This window comes from Leptopilina boulardi, unplaced genomic scaffold (genome assembly GCF_019393585.1).
Source record: "Leptopilina boulardi isolate dan_hultmark-lab unplaced genomic scaffold, ZJU_Lbou_2.1 LbouV2_202, whole genome shotgun sequence".
NCBI classification, from domain to species: Eukaryota; Metazoa; Arthropoda; class Insecta; order Hymenoptera; family Figitidae; genus Leptopilina; species Leptopilina boulardi.
In genome coordinates this window covers 705,603-721,679 of record NW_026137755.1, presented here as the reverse complement: position 1 = coordinate 721,679, position 16,077 = coordinate 705,603, and the positions used below count along the sequence as shown (strand labels likewise).

Here is a 16,077-nt window from a genome sequence, read left to right as displayed (position 1 = left end):
TTAGCAATTTATCAATTAAATACCTTACTTCTGTGTAGAAATTGTCATATTTATAATAAAGCTATGGATAGGGCCTGGATAGTTTTCCATATTTGACAAATAATGAAAGCAAACTAAGGTTTCAGCGTAGTTAGGGCATTCTAAGTTTATCAATGAAATACCCTATTTTATTTCCGTGTAAAATTGTCCCATTTAAAATAAGGCTGTGGCCAGCGCCTCTATAGTTTTCCATATTTGACAAAAAGGAACTTAATTTTTAGCTAAAACTAGTTGGGACCCTGGCAGTTTATCAATTAAATTTCCATACTTCCGTATAGAAGTTGATCTATTTTAAATAGGGCTAAGGCCAGCGCCTCGATAGTTTTCCCTATTTGGCAAAAAATGAAAAAGAAACTAAATTTTTAGCTGAAACTTGTACCTTAGCAATTTATAAATTAAAAACTTTACTTTCGTGTAGAAATTGGCATATTTATAATAAAGTTATGAACAGGGCCTGAATAGTTTTCCCTATTTGACAAATAATGAAAGCAAACTAAGGTTTCAGCATAGTTAGGGCATTTTAAGCTTATCAATGAAATACCCTATTTTATTTTCGTGTAAAATTGTCCTATTTAAAATAAGTCTGTGGCCAGCGCCTCTACAGTTTTCCCTATTTGACAAAAAATGAAAAAGAAATTAAATTTTTATAGCTGAAACTCGTAGGAATCTTAGCAATTTATTAATTAAATACACCATATTTCCGTGTAGAAATGGACATAGTTATAATATAGTAATGGACAGGGCCTGAATAGTTTTCCCTATTTGACAAATAATGAAAACTAAGTTTTTAGCGTAAAATAATCAAGGCATTCTAAGTTTATCAATGAAATACCCTATTTTATTTCCGTGTAAAATTGTCCTATTTAAAATAAGTCTGTGGCCAGCGCCTCTACAGTTTTCCCTATTTGACAAAAAATGAAAAAGAAATTAAATTTTTATTGCTAAAACTTGTAGGGATCTTAGCAATTTATTAAATAAATACACCCTATTTCCGTGTAGAAATTGACATAGTTATAATAAAGTTATGGACAGGGTCTGAATAGTTTTCCCTATTTGACAAATAATGAAAACTAAGTTTTTAACGTAAAATAATCAAGGCACTATGAATTTATCAATTAAAAGCCCTATTTTATTTCCATTTAAGAAATTGTCATATTTATAATAATGCTATGGATAGGGCCTGGATAGTTTTCCCTAACAAATAATGAAAACAAACTAAGTTTTCAGTGTAGTTAGGGCATTATGAGTTTATCAATGAAATATACCCTATTTTATTTCCTTATTAGAAATTGTCCTATTTGAAATAAGGCTGTGGCCAGCGCCTCTATAGTTTTCCCTATTTGAAAAAAGACAAACTATGCTTTTAGCGTAAACTACTAAGAGCCTTAGCAGTTTGTCAATTAAATTCACTATTTTATTTCCATATAAATTAAAATAAGGCTATGATCAGGGCCTCGATAGTTTTCCCTAAAAAAGAATGTAAACCATCTCTATTTGAAGATTGCCTTTTTGTTATTTCTGACATTTATTATTTATTTAATTCTTTTAGTTAAAAATTTAAGATATAATTTTAAGTTAATGTAAAACAAAAAAAGAATGATAAATTATAAATATTTTTCTACCTATATTATAATGTTGTATTTTACTTTCTGGTTTCGCGGAATTTTTCAGAATAAAATTGAGAGAATGAGATTTGAGGTATAACTTCAGGTCTCCCAGGGTTCCACGATGATTTCTGATTAACGGTCAGTTGTTTCGTGTACCCGGTTGGGGCTCGTGGCGGACGTCGAGTAATGACTCTGGGGGCGGCGAGAGCGGAAACTCGCGAATATACAGAGAGAAATGAAGAGAAACATAGAGAGGAGAAAAGCGGGTGGGTGACTGATGACGATGATGATTACAATAACAGTGATTTTAGAGGGTTCACTAAAGGGCTTGACACAGGAGAGTAAAATTCTCGTCTCTTATTATTCTGCACGTTGCTTTTGATATTATTATTATCATTCTATAGGAGTATATATTTTTTATTTTTCAAAAAAAAAATTATTATTTTTACAAAAATTCAATTTTTTTTTTTTTATTTTTAAAAGAAGAAAACTTACCCCTTCCACTTCTGCCAACGAACCTGAGGTCATTGAACTTGGCCACTTGATTTTTCATATGAGCAGTTGCATTTCTTAATTCGGCACAACAATTTTCGTCATTACCTGCTCGAATAGTGACTAAAGTACCATCGCCAACTTCTCCAAGTGCAACGACTTTAAATGCCATTGGTAGTGTTTTATTTGATCTCCAATGATTTGGAAGTTGAGTACATAAAAAATAGGGAGAACCTGTAACACAAAATAGAAACAAAAGAAAAAAAGTAATTATTATTTCTCATAATTTTTTCATATATAAGAGAGAAATTTTCAGGGGAGATATTTTTTTGAAAAATATATGTATAACTGGAGATTTCTTTTTAATGATAAAATACTTTTAGCTCGTTCAATAAAACTGGAAACTAACCTCCAATTAGTAATCCAGACACGTAACATCAAGGTGCACTCGCTGATTACGAATCTGAATTCAAAATTCAAAATGGCGGATCCAATATGGCGGACAATTTTGCTGAAAATTGATATTTTCTCATGAAACTTGGTACCTAGGGGTTTTTGGACTTGCTGATTACGAATCTGAGGTCAAAATTTCGTAATTCAAAATGGCGAATCCAATATGGCGGGCAATTCTGCTAAAAATTGATATTCATTTAGGAAACTTGGTACCTAGGGGTTTTTAGGGTCGCTGATTACGAATTTGAGGTCAGATTTTCAAAATTCAAAATGGCGAACAAAATTTTTAAAAAATTGATATATTTTCAGAAAATTTGCTATCTACAGTTTCTGGGAAACAAAAATGAGTGTAGAATTTTTTTATTTTTAATAGAAAATGGAAATATTTATATTTTCCAAGGACGTTGTGAAATACCAGGTGGTTGACGAGATTTTGGACCCTCGAGTCTGACTTTGTCCCTTATTACAGCGGCAGCCGCGACGACGTGTGCGTAGGTACTCATTAGGCACGAGCTAATTGGCAGGGTCAAAGTGTAGGTGGGGGAACTACCGTGGACAAAAAAGTTAAGAAGATTAAGATGAAAAAAGAAAGGGAAATTCCTCCTCAAGTCTCAAATAATGCCAAACAGGAAATATTCTCTATATATATATATATATACATTATATTGTAAAATATATAATATGAGAAATTGATTTCAGTGGAGGTTGAAATTTTAAACAATATATATATAAAAATTAGTTAATTAAAAAAAATCATAAAATAAATAATTTATTAATTATTAATAAATTATTATATTATGGTAATATTTTTATATTACTATAATATTGCATCAGCAATACCATTAGTGTGAATATAATTTTAATTAAATAAATAAATGAAATTTTATTTTAGTTAATAAATTTGTTTGTAATTTGTGAATTTATTTCTTATTTCTATGGAAATTTGGTAAAAATGAGTGTAATATTTCAAGACCACTATTATATTTATACGATCAAAATATACCTACATAAAAACTTCACATTTTTAATATTTTATCACTTTTTTTTTCTCTCTTTTATTATTGTTTTAAATTTTTTCCATAAAAAAATTATGCCGGTTTCATAAAATATATTTTTATATTTAAAATTTAATTCTCATACATATATGCAGAATTTTCTCGTTTCTTTTAGAATACTTTTTTTTTTAGACAAACTTTGTTGAACATCACATATATATTATATTATATATATATTTTTAATTTTTATCAAAATTAGCAGAACACAAACTGTTGAAAAGTAGGCGTATTTATATAATTTCCGGCGGTAGTTTATATCAACCAAAAAAATAAAAGAAAAAAAAAATTATCACAAATAATAATAAGTTGTACCACATTTTGCTAATGAGCTATATATTAAAAATAGTTGAGAAATTACTCTTTTTTTAGCATATATACGATTTGAAGAGAAAAATAGATATATAAAATAAAATTTTAAGTTAAGAAAAATGTATTAAAAAATTAATTATAAATTAATAATTAGTTTTTAAGATTGGTCCAGTTGTATAGGCTATGCGCAACTGGGAGATACGTATAAAGCGCGAATCGCTAGGCGCCTATTATGTATATGTATTACATTAGTATATACTTATTTTTGTTGCGTTTAGAAACAAGGAATATAATTTTCAAAAAAAAATTTAATATTTTTAGTTTGAGATTTTTTATAAAAATTTAAAAAAGACATTTTTAGTTTTTAATTTTCTTCAGATTTATTAAATTAATATATAGATCAAATGAATATTTATTTGAATTTAACAGAGAATCTTTGAAACCAATCGGAATATTAGTATAAAAAAAATTAATAATATAAAACATTATTTTAATACATATTTATATTTATATGCAGACCTTTAGGTATATTAATTTGTATATATATGAGGGAATCAAAAGGAACGTCCCACTACAAGGGGCGCTACTGTAACACTATATAATTTATAATTTTAAGGTTGTAAACTAGAGCTAATAATAGTTTTGAATTAAATGGATGATTATATCATCTTGTTATCAAAAGGGTTTTAAATAAATGAACAAAAATAAATATAGTCGAAAAAAATTTATGAAATTTTTTTTTTATACTCTTGGATATATCCGAATTTATAAAAAATTTCGTCATATTTAGAAAACAGTTTTGTAAAATCGATATAATTTCAATACAAACAAATGTTTTATTTTTCATTTGTATTTTCTTTCGAAATTTTTTTTTTTAGAATAAATTCCCTCTAATTTCTCGAAGGAATTTTAAAAAATTTTCTGAAAAATAAACCAAACGTTTATTTGGAAGAAAAATTTTCTCTGAATAAAAATTATAAATTAAAAGAATTAAAATTAAGCTTCGAATTAATTTGGAATTATTTTTTTTTTTATCAATTTTGGTTAGCGAAAACTTTTGGCATAACTCTCCAAATAAGTAAGGAAAAATTTTTCTATGTATTCCAACCTGTTCTAACAAGTTCGCCAGGATGTTCGGCTTGGGCCTCGCCAACGAGTCTTTCGGTCCACCAGAGCTCGCCGACGGCGGCACCTTCACTCATTTCGCCTCCACCACCACCACCTCCTCCTCCACCTTCTTCTTGGTACCTCGAGTTCAACCCCTGAAGAGGGACCAATGAAGATCCAATTGGCCCGGCACACTCGTGGGTACCAACGGAACCAAAATTCTCCCCACAGCTCACTGATCCTACCGGGAGATGCATCCCATCGGTCAAATGCCGCCCCCGCTGCTCCAATTTCAATAAATCTTCCTTACGTGACGTCGTGATTCCTTTTTGCAAAGACAACCGACGTCCTCTCTTTTTTTTTTACACTATTTTTTTTTTCTATTTTCAATTCACTTATATTTCTCATTCACTTTACCTAGTAGAACTTTCATTTTGAAAAAAAAATCAACACTAACACATCTTTCACGGGAATAAAAAATTATTTACCTGTTCCATAATAATTATAATAACACTTAATTTTTTTGTTTCAATTACGTTTCTTTTAAATAAAAAAAATTTTCACTTTTTTTTTTTTGAACACTTAGTATAATTTTTGACACTATTTTGAATTTTTTTCTTTTAACACTTTTTTTTTGGAAACAGGATTTTATGTTTGATTTACGATCAATGAAAGTTGAATCGATAAAATAAATTTGAGAAGAGTGTATAACAACGAAACGTCAGTCGCGGTCGGCGGCGCGCGACGTAATGCGTGGAATTGTGGCTTGGAGGCCGCGTGTTCCGCGGAAGCCCTCCGGGACGGCCCAAGAGCTGGAGAGTGTGTCCTCCTCCTCTTTTCCTCCTCGCAACCCCGCGGCGAAAGTTACTATATTCATGGTCGAACCATGCGTTTTGCATTATTATTTTTCTTCTCCTTCACATACACCTCCCACCCCCACGCTCCGCCTCCATCTGCTTTTTTTTTTCTGAAAAACACTTTTTTTCAATTCCCCCCTCCCCCCCCCCCAAAAAAAAGTAAATTTTTGTGTCACCTTTGTACGCCAAAAATTTTGGAAAAAAATTATTTTAATTCAAAAATCTGATTGTTAAAAATATTTATTATTTAACGTTTTGTTTAAAATTAGTTATGAAAATGATAATTTTTAACTTATTTTTATAAACAATAGCTATTTATAATAATTGCAATTGTTTTACTAAATTTAAAAAAAAAAAAAAGAAAATATTTAATAAAAAATTTTGTCTTAAAGATTATTTTATTTTAGTAGGCTGAAATTTTTAACTATTCTTAAAAAATTTGATTTATTTAAAAAAAATTGTTATTAAAAAAAATAGTTATAAAAAAAATTATTATAAAAGAAATTAAAATAATTTATAACCGAAGTTATACAAATTTAATTTAAACGTTCTAATAAGTAGTATATATTCAAAGTAGTAATAGCATATGTCTGACCGAGTTGTCTGTAACTACTTAAAACTAGAAGTCTACCATTTTTCACAATTGGAATCATATTTTTGAACTACTTTCATTTCTTTTCTATTAAAAAAAAATTTTTTATTTCTTTTATCTATATTATTGTTTTTCAAAGAAATTTAGTCAAACAAAAAAAATAATATATTTCAACTATTAATTAACAATTTCTTAATCTTTTTTTCTCTTACACTTCGATTCAAATATAATATTGTATATTTCTTCATTTTTCATTTGTTTGAAACAAAAATAGAATTTTTCTGTTCCAAATATATTTTTATTGAATTGAAATAAAATTTTTTTTTTTTTTTTTTAATTGATTTGAATGAAAAAAAAAAATATTCTATAGGTGTGATAGTTTCAGACTAAGGAAGAGGTGTTTTTGAACTACAAGGCGTAACAAGTGTCTGTGTGACGTCACATAACATTCAAGAGGCGGAGCTTTCAATATGGGGGTGGGGCTCATTTTGCCCCACCCCCGCGAATCTACGTTTCTTCATTCTTTTTATTCTCTTTTATCCTTATCTTCCAGGACTCACGTTAAATCTTCTCTCTGCGCAGAACCTGCGCAATCTCAGTATCATCTATGTATATATATTATACGCTTATATTTCTCCACTCTTCTACATATTCATATATATATATACGAACATTTTTTTCACAATTTTTTTTTACTATTTAAAATTTGTTTTTAATTTATTGTTATGCCGATTATGAAATCAGGTGAAAAAGATGCTACAATTTTTTTTTCTACTCTCTAAATCTGAATTAGTAAAAATTTTTACTAATTTAAATTAGTGACTTAATTTTTGCTTTAGAATTAGTTAAATTTTACTAATTGTTAGTAAAAGTTACTAATAATTAGTAAAATTTTACTAATTCAGAAGCAAAAAGTGAGTCACTAATTCAAATTAGTAAACATTTTTACTAATTCAGATTTAGAGAGTAATCATAAATAAATTGTATTTAAGATGTTTTTTTAAAATAAATTATAATAATAATATGGAGGAGAAAATTACTTTTCTTAGTTGATAACAATTTGATCGTTTTCGTATTCGTATTTGTCAAAAATAAATACTACTGGAATTTAAAAAATACCTAATATTTTTTTGTTGGAAAAATTCTTTTTTAATAATAATAAAAAAAATAAATATTGCGAATATTCATATATTTTGTCAGAATTTTTTACATTTGAATAAAATTCTCCTCAATGGACCACGTAAGAATATTATTATTTATAAAAAAGTGAAAACGAAAAAAAATTTTTTTCTCGAAAAAAATGAATTTCTCACGCATGACAATTATTGGTGTTTTTTTTCATACATATTGTGTTGAAGTAATAGTTATTATATTTTAGAAAAAAAAAGGAATTTTTTCCGTTTTTTTTTTCTTTCTCAACTACCTATTCTCCACTGATTGTGAATAGTCGTCGAAGACCCATAAAGTGCCACCGTTTATCGTCAACTGTGGTCTGTTAAAGTGCGCGCGATCGAGAAAATATGTTCGCAAGTTGCATTTCTAGTCGTCCATATATATATATATATACAAATTTACAGAAATATAATTAACTCCTCGAAAGGTCAGCCGGGACCTTTTATCTATTATTTTGAGTAACGTGCGTGTGTATAGAGTGCGCGGCGTTATATAGAAGTTATGAGATACTAAATCATTTCGTCTCTCATAAAGTGGCTATTTCAAGCAAATTTAAAGAAGCATTTTGTAGGACAGTATTACGTGAATTATGATTCATGTCTCTCACAATAGTAATAGTAGTAGTATATGTCTTCCAAATGTGTTTTTAGAAAAAAAATAATAATATTTATTAACAATCCTATTTTTTATTGCGTAAAAAATTCATTAAAAGACTTAAAACTTAAGGTATATAAAACATAATTGCAAAAACGAATGTTTTTAAGACACTTTTGTCATGTTTTTTTAAGGCATTTTACAGTGTCTTTGAATTCGGCCAGAATGTCTTATAGATATTTCCCTAACCAATAAAACAATAGTCGAGACTATATTTTATCAAAATAAAAAAAGCAAACTTATTTTAGGACATAAGACACTTGGGAAACGTCTTAAAAATGTTTCGATTTTTTTCATTGAGGAAAATAAGATGCTAAGACACTCCGTCATTAGCCGAAATCTAAGACACTGTAAAATGTCTTAAAATTCAGAACGTCTCTTATTTTAAGACATAAGACACTTAGAAAACGTCTTAAAATTGTCTCGGTTAGGAAAATAACTAAAACATTTTTAAATTCACTACATAAACAGATGTCTTATTTTAAGACACTTTTGTCTTGATGAGACATTTTACAGTGTCTTAGATTTTGTTAGAAATGTCTTAGATATTTTCCAAATCAATGGCGGAATTTCTTAATTTCATCTTTGATCGAATAATCTAAGACACGATAAACTGTCTTGAAAATCAAGACAAAAGTGTCTTAAAATAAAAAAAAAATCTCATTATATTATTTTACAGATTTATTCCTATGAAACTTAACACGAGAATATATATATGAATAGAGTATGAGACAAGGTGTACAAGAACATAAAATACTATATATACTACTATGTGCTGACCCTTGTAATTAAAATCCCGTCCCTAAATCAAGATTAAGACACCAGTTAAGTTACCCTTTCCTCAATTGATTTAAATCCGAATCCCATTCTCTACATTAAGCTATCTTACACAACAATTCATTTTCTTAATATTTTTCTATTGTTTTATTAAATTGAAAAATATTATAACTAAAAAAATATATATTTTGTTAAACAATTTATAAATAATTTTTTTTAATATAAACAATTGTTGGATATTTATTGATTAAAAAAAAAATTATTTAATAATTATTTAACAAAATGAATTTTAATAATTTTGGAATAATTTTTTTCTGTTTTCTTTATTTCTTCAATGGTTTTAGTAAATTTTTTTTTGAAAACAAACTTTCGACTCTGACTTTGCTTTACACGTGTGCGTATTTTAATTACCGGTAGATACATATATAGTCAGTTAATAAGCTTAATAAACCCTCCATGCAACTGACCCTTCATTTTGTCCACTGGAATCTCGATCCTAACAATACAGGGATGGCTCTTCATTTTCTTCATTATATATATATACCGTATACATAAATTTAAAACCGATTACTGTAGTAGAATTTTTTTTTTTTTAAATGATTTAATAACAAAAATTAAACCCCTTCTATTTTGTAAATTAATTTTTAATTCAAAACTTTGGAATCTATTATAAAATAATTATAATTAATTTATTAATTAAATAATAATGATAATTATTTGAAATTTTTTATCTTTCATATTTATTTATATAAAAATAAATATGAATGTGTATTATTGATGAAGTATAGGGAATTTTAAGTATATATGGTATTCTATGGGTTGAAATTCATTTGGGAAATATAATTTACACCGTGAAATTAATATACCCAGTGAAATGTCGATGAAATTTATAGCTTCTGCCTCCCTGCGCGCTTTACAGCAAAGCGGGTGCCGCGTAAGCTTCGGACGTCCAACTTTGAGAAGCACATCAAAAGGATTAAAATGCAAATACCATAACTCGTGTATAAGCTTTCCTGTAAATTCAACATTTCGTTTTCACTGAACAAATGACCTATTGGGTATTTAAGCTCATTGGAGTGATAAGAGCTACAAACAGTTCATTTAAAGCGAAAAAAGAAAAAAAAATAAACCTTTTTTTTATAAAAAAAAACACAAACTTTCCCCCCGCCCCATTTTCATGGAATATAATTAAAAAAAAACTATTTGTTCTTCATTTTTTGTTATAAAAATAAATTTTTATTTTCCTTTATAATAATTTTGATCCAATAAAAGAAGAATAGAAGAAATTGATAAAAAATTGAATTTTATATTTACAAATTATAATATGAAAAATTTTATTTATATTTTATACGCTTTTTTTGAATTTAAATCCTCTATATAAGTTTGAGCGCCATTTGGATGGATATTGATTTCTACATTACCTGCGAAGGGTAAAAAAAAAGATAGTTGCCTTGTAGAGAAATTTTCTCTACACATGATAAATTACCGACGGAATATTTTATTCAATAAATTGTTTTATCCGATCAAAAGAGATAATTAGAATCTACTTTATATAATAATAATTTAAAAAAATTGTAATTAAAAAAAGAATATAAATAATTCTCTATATAATCATTTTATCATCAAAGAAATGTTACCTGTTAAAGATATATTATCGACTATTGCAAGTATATAAGGAAACTGTAACGATTCACCGACAGAGGGCAGAAAAAGTTTTCAATAAAAAAAATTATTTAAAATTTTTTTTTAAATTGACTGAAATAATAATTAAATGATGCGAATAAATGTTTAATAGATAAAATAAAACTTATCATCTTTTAGAAATAAAAATATATATTTATCTATCTAAAGTTTATCGATTGCAGATATATTATTATATCGATTGTTACAAAAGTAGCTAGAAACTTTATTCCTTCTCCGCAAGAGGGCGAAAATAAGCTTCCAGTATAATATTTGAATGGGCAAAAAATTAGAGAAATGCTCTGAGAAATAAAAGAAGTAGAATTTATTCAAAAGAGAAAAGATTATAAATTTCAAAAATCTAAACTCTTATCCTTCTGAATGAGAAAACTTAAAATTTTTTTTTTGTTCATAAAAACAATTACAAATTGCATTAAAAAAAAAATGCAAAACCGAATAATAAGGTCCAGGGGTATATTATAAAATCAGATAAGTTTACCAGGGCTTTTATGAACTTAATTCATTTACTATATATATATAATATTTTCAAAGAAAAGGAGGCCGATCTCACAAGACTTGCTGCACAATAATAATAATAATAATAATAATAATAATAATGTATGGATGTGATATCTCTCATTACACGCGCGGCATGCATTGGAAATTACCCTCTTTGGGCGGGCCATTCATATGGGGACTTGACATATAAGATAAAATCTTAAAGCTACTGAAAGCCTATATATAGTAGAGGTGATCGTATCTGATAGTAATGTGATCCCAAAAAATATAATGGCGAAAAACCTAGTCTATTGTTGTAAACGCAAGCGGTGGTTCATTGTTATCCGCACTGCAGGATGTGCTCTGATTTTCTTCAAGCAATAATAATCGCATATATATATATATAAAATGTGCGGCTTAAATTTTTCGGGGGTGTGTGTTTGGCCTATAGCTAGAGGGTTCAGGATATATATATATATATATATTTTTTTTTATATTAAGAAAAGTGCAGTAGCCTAGTGCCACTATATTATACAATGAAGGGTAGGAGTGTCCCTTCGAAAAGATATACGGTTACTCTCGTTTTATTTCGTTGTTCCATCGTGGAAAATGGGCTCAATGGCAAACCGATATGATATTTCGACGGGAACGAGATCAACGCGGGGATTACCTTTCCGATTGGGACAATATATATTTTTTTTTTTACAATCATCAACTCTCCCACGCAATAAAGTGGAAAATTTTGTTTTTATAGTTGAAATTTTCTCATGAAATTATATTAGTTATTTATTATTTAAATAAAATAATGATTATAAATTAATAGAAAATTATACCAATAGCAAAGTACTTACAAAATTTTGCAGCTGTAATAATATATGAGAATAATATTAATTGATGATTTTTTTCAATTTAAACGAATGACGTACGCGCACTTATAGAAAAATATATTCAATAAAGCATAGAAATTATTTTGCACGACGTTTAGTAATGCCGATAGTGAACACCAGAAGCGCTACCTTCGTGTCACGTGAGTGTCACTACATGGTGGCAGAAAAGGAAACTATTTCGATTTCAAAAAATTTGTTTCCACGTTAACCTAATTTATTTTTAATTTTGTTATTTTTATTCAGTTTTTAATTTTCTATTTTTTTTTATTCAAGTTCAATTGTAAAATAAAATAGAAGAAGAAAATCTTTTACCTCCAAAAAATATATTTTCCCTTGAAAAGAAACTTGACAAATTTTTTTCCCCCGGACAATAAAATAGACGCGCAATTTTTATTGGGCCTTTTTTTGACTTCCAAAGAGTCAAAACAGTAAAGAAGTCCATATCGAATATTTTTAGCTGATATATGACCGGAAAAAATAAATACAAATATATATATTTTTTTTATGATCTTGTAACCCTTCCGATTTTTTTTGCCCAAGAAAACCAATTTTTTTTTCCTACTTTTTATTTCTCGATTCTTTTCTTATGAAGGAAAAAAAAAAAATTGTCGTGTCTTCACCCTCAAAAAATTGAGGTTTGATTTTTTTTGGTTATGAAAAAAAAATTTTCCAACAATAGCCGCGCGGTTCACCGAGAAGTAGCATGCGCGCGAGTCAACGAAAGGTTTTAATTTTTATGGAGCTCCTGGGTTTAAGGTAAAAAAAAAAAGGTGACTTGTCCCCCATCGGACACTGTTGAGTTGAACTTCTAACTTCTTTTTTCCCATAGCTGTGGGTTGTTTATTGGACGCCATAAAAAATTCGTCCTCTTAAAGATTTTTCCTTTGTTACTTTATTTTTTTTTTTACCTTTCCTTAAGAGGCTGAAAACTAAATTACACGCGGAACATTCGTTAACAATCTGTTGGACTTGTGGAGGAGCTAATAGAAGTCACGCGTCGTTGAAATTGAAAAAAAAAATTTGCCAAAAAAAAGCAAAAAATTTGTTAAAAAAAAAAATTGTTTAAGAAAAAAATATTTTTTGAAAGAAGTTACATGATGAGTATAATAATAATTATTATTCGTTTTTGTGTTCCCTAAATGGTAACAAAAAATTAAGATTAAAAAAAAATGGTCTGCTTGAAATTTTTTTGAGTAGTAATGATTTTATATTATTATCCGTTTTTTTTGTTTGCTAAAAAATAGTAACAAAAAACTGTAATCTTGTTTTGAGTTAGAAAAACATTTTTAAATATGTATACAAAAAAAAAGTTTTTGCACCCCCTTTTAAAAAGAAGCACTTTTCTGACACCTATGTACATGATTTTAGTAAGAGATAATCTTGACGAGAGAGCATTTTTATACCTCTTTAGAAATTGAACCGTATTGTTTTTTTTTATCTTGCAACACTTTTTGGGACATCTCTATATATGCGAAGATACAGGATCATAAAGGGTGTGAATGGTTTTATACTTTTACTTACACGTAACATCTCTAAATACGAACAAAGAATTTCTCGGTGCATGAATATCGTTTCTACATGGCTGAAAAAGGGTCAGACTTTTTTCTTTTTACAAACATTTCTTTTCACACGCGAATAAGAAATTATGAGACCGGTCTATAAAAAATTTGCACAAATAAAAATAATAATTTGTTTAAATTTTTTGAAATAAATTTAAAATTTTCAGAAAACATCACGGAGAAAAAGTACAATTGTTATGTCTAATTTGTTAATATAAAACTAACAAACTGATTTTTGGAACAAATTTGTTGAAATAAGCATAATTGTTGGAGGTACAAAAAAAATTTGTTAGAAGAATAAATTAATTTGTTAGACGCACAAAAAAAATTGTTAAAATAACAAATCGGATTTGTTTGACGTATAAAAAAAATTGGTTAGAACAAAAAATTTGTTAATTCTTTATTAACAATCCGGTTTTAACATTCCTTTTACGTGCAAATGTTTAACCGATACAATTAATTAAAATTATTACAATTAAATATCAGTTTAATATTATAAATATTTGTGTAAAGGGGGTAAAAAAGTTAAGAGGATTAAGTTTGTAACTATATTTATATAATTTTCAAAGAGAGTTAAGCCAATGTTACCAAAATAAGATTATTTTGATACAATCCGGATGACATATTTTACTGAGGATTTATCTGCAGGGGGTTTTTTTTTTCGTTTGGTCAAGGGGCGCGTGCCGGTGTTGTTTCATCTGTACTGAAGATGCCCGACAGTTGTGGGTTTTTTGAAGAAGTTTCTAATGCCACAGCTTCATCTGCTTATTCTCAACAAGCATATATAAATACAGAAAACATTCAAAAATCCGGAAGTTTGTCTCCAGACAGTAGTCTGACACTTTGACTTTTGGCGTCTACAAATGATATACTTATTATTTGACACCCAATTTTTTTTTTATGTAAAAAATATGTTAGCAATATAAAAAAAAATACCAAGAAATCCATTTGCATTCTATTTGAAGGAGAAAAATTTAATTTTCTTTTACGTATCTAATTTTTATTGTTATATATTTTGCTAAATGTAAATTTTTTTTTAATTTAAAACAATAATTATGTTGAACGTGCTTTTTTAAAAGCAAAACTTTGTGATCGACATGTACAGCTGCTGTATTCGGAGTTTCTTCAAAAGAAAAAGGGGAGAATTAGATTTCTTCTCACAATCGTGTTAAAAATTATACCGATATTGTGATAAATCACTACGACACGTTTTTTTTTAGTCTTTATATAAACTTAAACGTACTTTTCCTGGTCTCAGCTTCGTGCTTTAAAATGCTTTTCTTTTTCGGTGGCTTATTTTTCTATTGTACTAAATTATACTACTCTCTAAATCTGAATTAGTAAAAATGTTTACTAATTTAAATTAGTGACTCACTTTTTGCTTCTGAATTAGTAAAATTTTACTAATTGTTAGTAAAAGTTACTAATAATTAGTAAAATTTTACTAATTGTTAGTAAAAGTTACTAATAATTCGTAAAATTTTACTAATTCAGAAGCAAAAAGTGAGTCACTAATTTAAATTAGTAAACATTTTTACTAATTCAAATTTAGAGAGTAATGTTTCTTCTTCAATAACAAACTTGACGAATTTCACTAATTTTATTATTAATTTTATTTAATTTGACAATTAAGTTTACTTTGCTTTCTATATGAGTGAAGAAAGATATACAATTTTGACTTTACAGCGTTTGCGCCGCATCAGCCAATGCGAGAATTGCAAAACCGCGCGCATTTTGAATTTATTTTTTCATTATCAGGATTTGTCATATTATTTTAGTTTTGAATTCTTTTCTTTCAATTATTTATTTTTTCTGTTTTTTCACGAAAGTCAGAATCTTATTATTGCCCCCCTCCCTCTCGAGAAAGATGCTCTCAATCATATATGTGAAGAAACGTAATTGGGGGGGGGGGAATTTGGGACCACGAAAGGTTAACCGTCAACCGAAGGAACACCGGGTGGCTCGCGCCCCGTTCTTATGACATCCAGTTAGAATTCTTTAGTTGGCTTTCTTCCTGATTCGATTCGATGGTTATATATATATAGTGACAGTGCGTAGCGCGGGGTCCCCCATATAACAGGTAGAATGATCGTCGAAAAAGATTCGAAAGGATCCTCTATTGTCGTCACTGTCCTCGCGGCATGAGTAGCGATCAGAAAAGCATATAAGCCTCGATGTTTGCAGACAAGGCCCCATCGGGCCCCCGACAGTTCCACCACCATCGCTCTTTTCCCTCTCTTCTTTTTTTTTCTATTATTATTTCGAGACTCTCGACGTCTTATTCTCATACATATATATATATACATATATATCTGCCGTCGACACGCACGGAGTGACA

At 28.3% G+C, this 16,077-nt stretch overlaps 1 protein-coding gene across 2 annotated transcripts in view; it reads right to left on the bottom strand.

Annotated features, from left to right (window-relative positions):
* LOC127278391 (protein lozenge-like) overlaps positions 1 to 5,938 on the bottom strand; it is a 35,650-nt gene extending 29,712 nt beyond the window's left edge. Inside the window, exons 1-2 of one of the 2 annotated variants that reach the window (XM_051300097.1) lie at positions 5,064 to 5,938; positions 2,142 to 2,372 (exon numbers count right to left, since the gene is read on the bottom strand). In XM_051300097.1, coding sequence (XP_051156054.1) covers positions 2,142 to 2,372; positions 5,064 to 5,319 — 487 coding nt within the window. In that variant the 5' untranslated portion in view covers positions 5,320 to 5,938. The remainder of the gene's footprint in view (positions 1 to 2,141; positions 2,373 to 5,063) is intronic. The other variant, XM_051300096.1, reaches the window with a different exon arrangement.
* Positions 5,939 to 16,077: the final 10,139 nt, after the last annotated feature.